The sequence below is a fragment of the Etheostoma spectabile genome, chromosome 23, assembly GCF_008692095.1.
Source record: "Etheostoma spectabile isolate EspeVRDwgs_2016 chromosome 23, UIUC_Espe_1.0, whole genome shotgun sequence".
Lineage (NCBI taxonomy): Eukaryota > Metazoa > Chordata > Actinopteri > Perciformes > Percidae > Etheostoma > Etheostoma spectabile.
This window is the reverse complement of record NC_045755.1, coordinates 5,413,153-5,418,213: the sequence shown is the minus strand read 5'-3', so window position 1 is coordinate 5,418,213 and position 5,061 is coordinate 5,413,153. Positions and strand designations below refer to the sequence as shown.

At 39.4% G+C, this 5,061-nt stretch overlaps 1 protein-coding gene across 1 annotated transcript in view; it reads right to left on the bottom strand.

Moving 5' to 3' along the window:
- The window catches only part of LOC116672933 (copine-8), an 87,465-nt gene that overhangs the window by 54,293 nt on the left and 28,111 nt on the right, over positions 1–5,061 (bottom strand). Inside the window, exons 2-4 of the mRNA XM_032504916.1 lie at positions 3,034–3,074; positions 959–1,005; positions 39–142 (exon numbers count right to left, since the gene is read on the bottom strand). Of these exons, the coding sequence (XP_032360807.1) occupies positions 39–142; positions 959–1,005; positions 3,034–3,074 (192 nt within the window). The remainder of the gene's footprint in view (positions 1–38; positions 143–958; positions 1,006–3,033; positions 3,075–5,061) is intronic.

Sequence of the window (5,061 nt, the reverse complement as noted above, 5' to 3'; positions counted from 1 at the left end):
ACACACACACACACACACACACAGTAGGCATTACTTACAAGTCAAATCTGAGGTTCTGTCGCTCTTCAAAGAAGTAGTCCAAAATGAATTTCCGCACAAAGTCTGGGTTTAGCGTGTTGTCTATAACCTCTGTTCTCCCAAACTGGACAAAGAAAGGAAGATTAAAAACAGATAAGAATACCTTTTGGATCAATTCTAATTCTCAAAATATTTTCTTTTCTAAATGTTGGACTACAAAAAGAGTGTCAGTTTAAAGACATAATCTACATAATCTATAATGTCCAAGCTGAAGTGAAACGTTCTCTGTCCTTTTAATATTACTGCAGAAATCAGCTTGTAAATACTACAAGTGCGTTGTGAAGTTCCACTGACTCCTGTGAATAATTAATCACTAGCAGGTTTTCTCCTCAGGTGAAACATCAGGGGAGAGGCTGGTTACAAAAGATTATGTACAGCTTTAGAGTAATGAATGCAGAGCAGCTGAAGTATCAAGTCAATGGGGGTCAGGTAGGTTCCTGGTTTGGCATTTAGTGTAGCCTATTAATAATGCATGCAGATGATGGGCTACTCAGTACTATGAATAACTGGGAATGATTGGGGCTGCAAGCTTTGCCCCCTCATGTACATTCATGAATTCTCATCATCGGGGGAGCCGCCAGGCCAATGGAAACCCCCGCCAGGCCAGAAACACATCACTTCTGTGAGGCCGCAACTTGCTGCAAGTTGGTTTATATGGAAGTAAGCCTGTTACAATGGTTGCAAAGGCAACACTACACTTTAAAAATGCTGCCCACTCTGACCATCCTGATATGTTGTTTTGAATGGGAATGCCCATTCTACTCTCATTGGATTCCTGTGGTTATATCTCTATTTGTACAACGATACATTTTGGATTAAGACCGGTGACGCAACATAAAGCACAGCATATTCTGTGATACACGCTCTCTTTAGTTCTCACCTCTCTCCACTCCTTGTTGCCCATGCCTTGTGTGTAGAGAACACAAACTGCGAAGAACAGAAACACATCACATGATGACATAACGTTAAAGATACATGCTCAAACCCATGCTTATATCCATTGTAGTTGTCCAGGTATTGACAGACAAATAAACTTTCTTAATTATGTATGTACTAGACCTTACAAGTTACCTGACCATGTACAATAGTATTCTCTTTATTATAGTTAACATATTTTTGAACTGGTGGGTTGGCTAACTAAGGGAAGGATAGAGGAGCCTTATTCATATAACTCTGAGCAAATAAATAAATAAATAAAATGTCAAATGTCATGGTATTTATTTGATCCATCAAAATACCATTAGCTAACAAGCCATACATGCATGAATTAAATATAACAAAACTACATCAAAGCACCTAACAGTTTTATTCATGAAGGTGGAAAACATAATGTCAGCCCATTATGCAATTTACCCAAATAAGACCATTCACTAAAAGGCCAATTACTGAGCTCCCTCATCCTTTCTGGAGGCCTTTGATGTTATTATGAGATAACTGACAGAAGGATACATCAAATGGGCTTATATGTGCAAACACACACACACACACACACACACACACACACACACACACACACACACACACACACACACACACACACACACACACACACCTTGTGTCTGGTAGAAACTCAAAGATATTTTGGGGAACAGATAAATCAATAATAGATTAGAAAACGTTTGCACAACTTGCAGCTTACTGCATGTATTAAAGGGCTTTCTATCTCTATCCCACTAGTATCCGAGAGTCTTGTTTTTGGACCACTGCTCTTTACATTTTAAAGATATGTTTACTAGCAAGTGACAGAACCAGGATATCTCTACATTTCCAGTATCTCAGGCATTCTCTATTTCCTCTTTCCTTTCCCTCCTTGCTCTTCCCCCTCTGTCAGGCAGGTTCATATCAGGAGATTGAAGTCGCCATGCTCAGCATAATCACAAATGCTACTCAGCACAAGAGTACGCCGAAATGTATGGGTAAAGCCTGAGCTCCTTCCTCCTCCTCATGGAAATCACTGACGTCCTCGTCAACGTGTTCATCTCGGTTGTCACCATCACTTTGGGTCATTTTTTTTCCATGCTACTGTAAATGTGCTGACAAACTATGTTTTGCAAAAGTATGTGTATATTGATGGGTCATAGTAAAGTCATCCTGATATAATCCTAAACACACACACCTCAAGATGACAAATATCATCTGTGATAATAAGGATTCTATTTTTACAGGATGAATCTCACGCTCCCTAACACACACACACACTTCTATCCATACTCCCATACACACACACACACACTTCTATCCACACACACACACTTCTATCCACACACACACACACACACACACACACACACACACACACACACACACACACACACACACACACACACACACACACACACACACACACACACACACACTTCTATCCATACTCCCTAACACACAATGACATACCCGTCACACACACCCAGTGGAATATACATCCAGCATTTACAAACCATTAAAACACCGTAAAACTCCCCTACAGGAATAGTTAAACATTTGGGTAAAATATACTTATTCAGAAAAATAAGAGACTGCCACTAACAACATTATTTTAATAATTTTAATTGCTGGGAGAGAAGAGGAGAATTGCCACCCATTCCGTGAATCTATAGAAGCTTCTTAGTTAGCCTCATGCATTAGTCAGACCAGTCTCCAGCCGAGCTCACACATTTAGTGAAAAAAAAACACACAAGGAGTGACTCACGACTACATACGGCAAAACAAAAGACCTTCGTTTGATCACTAATAAATGTATCACTCCCTTAAACTCCATTCATTTCCCTTATTGTCTGACTGTTTCTCATTTGTCCAGTACTTTTTTTATACTTTTCTTTCCTTTATTTTTTCCTCACACCCTTCTTTTGTATCCATACAGTGATGTAAAGCAAGCTCAGACACCACACTGACAGAAAGACTTGTTGACCATGGGTGACAAGAAGAAAAAAAAAAAAGAGAAGAGGTGGCAGATCTTACTTGGGTCTGATTTGGAGAAGGTGTCCCTGTCCAGCAGGTTTCTGTGGAGACACAAAGGGGAAAGTAGTCAGTGTAAGTCAGTGTCCCTTGTGTAAGAAGGAATAAAAAATGTGTCATCCATGTGGCAAGTGAATGCATCTTAACACACAGACTATTTATGCACTCTGTTGGCCATGAGTCAGCACGTTACCATCATGCTCAGTTTACAGTATCCCTGTAAAACTTCTTATCTGAGGTGTGAAAAAACAAAAATATATTTAAAAAAAACAAAAACGGCAGTACCACATTAGCCACAACAAAGAGGCTTTTGACAAACTTAGAATTTCTCCACCCTTATCCTTAAACATTACACAGAGGAAATGAAATTGGGGAAGAAATTAAAAAACTACATCCTTTGGGAGACAAGTGGTTCTTCTCATTTCTTTTCTTTTTGCCTATAGTTGTCTCCTCTTTCCTCAGTCCTCCTGCCTGTACCTGGGACATTGATTTCAGTGCTAAGTGCAGGATGCACACAGGTGTATCTTTTGGCACCCGTGGCATCTAATAGAGGCATGACACACAGGTGGAATCTACAGATCGTGGCAGCTGTGCCACACGTCATATTTAATTGATGTTGCTTTAAAATGACGGCTTCGAAACAAGGATCTTGCTAATTGCCTGTTGCCTTGACTCCTCTCTCCTTGTCTAAGGTTGAGTAAGAAGCGGGGAGAGGAGGCGAGGAAAGGAATCAAGGACGTTAGGGGTGTGAATCTTTACTGGTCTCTCACAATTTGATTACGATTATCCCGTCAATGATTCATATCGATATCCTAATGCGTCACTATGCGTCACCTCCTCAATAAATATATATATAGCTAGACATGGCTTTCATCAACAAATTCAAGCAGTCAGATATATCCCTTTGTATTGCATCAGCTCTTCAAAAAGACACTTCTTGAATGTAGTCGGAACACAGCAGACAAAAGACAACAACAACAAAAAGCAGCGAACGGTAATCAACATCAGTAACCAACAATAGGCAATAATCGATTATAGTCTGCAATGCATCAATGCAATGATTAATTTCAACAACCCTCGAGAAGAAAAGAAGAAGTAGAAATCAATGAACAGCTTGCAAGTACTTCCACCACCAACCACACTATCTTCAGGTCATGGAACTAGTATTAACCCTGGGGGCCCTGAGGCCATTTTTACAGTTTAATTTCCGTCTGGATTTATTTTATAAAAAAGCTTTGTAAAACATCAACCCTGTTGTCTACCAGTCAAGATATGAACATCATTTTTTTTTTAGGACAACCTGGGTTTTAGAATTTTGGGTTGCAGTGAGGTCACTTGCATGTTAAAAATGGTTGTAGGGCCTAAAGATAAATAATAAATAAATAAATGAATCTTCCAGATATGTATTGATATCACAGACAGATAAGTAATGAATAAGCATTTCCTTTCTAAAACACTTCTCTATGTCTTGGAGTCACACTGTGAAGAAATAATCATTATAACTTATAAGTTGACAAAATACATGCATTTTTTTCCAAAAAGTCAAGACGTTTTGCTCTCATGACATTTACTTATGCCATATAAACCTAATAATGTCATATTATTGATATTACACCCCACAGCAATGTTATACAAGCAAATATGTGTCTAAATAGTGCACCATTGGCCTTCCATAGAGTATATAGGCATTTTTGTCCCCTCGGCCTTCCATACAAGAGGGGTGACTTATCTCCCATATATGGGCATGCATTTCCTGTAAACAGAGACGGAGACATAGGGCAGACGCGGAGGAGCGAGCCAGCGGCAGAAATGAGCCAAAACGCGATGAATTTGGACATAAAGTGGATCAATCTTGGATTAACGTATGGATTTAAAGCCCAAGAGGCTGAATTTCCCAGGCTGGATAGAAAATCCCCTGTAGAGGCTAGAAAGACAGGGAAAAGACCGCCGTAAACGCAAAATCGTCAGGATTTAAACGAAACCAAAAGTGAGTAAATGGCTTGTATGGTTCAAAAGTTATTAAACTATGAA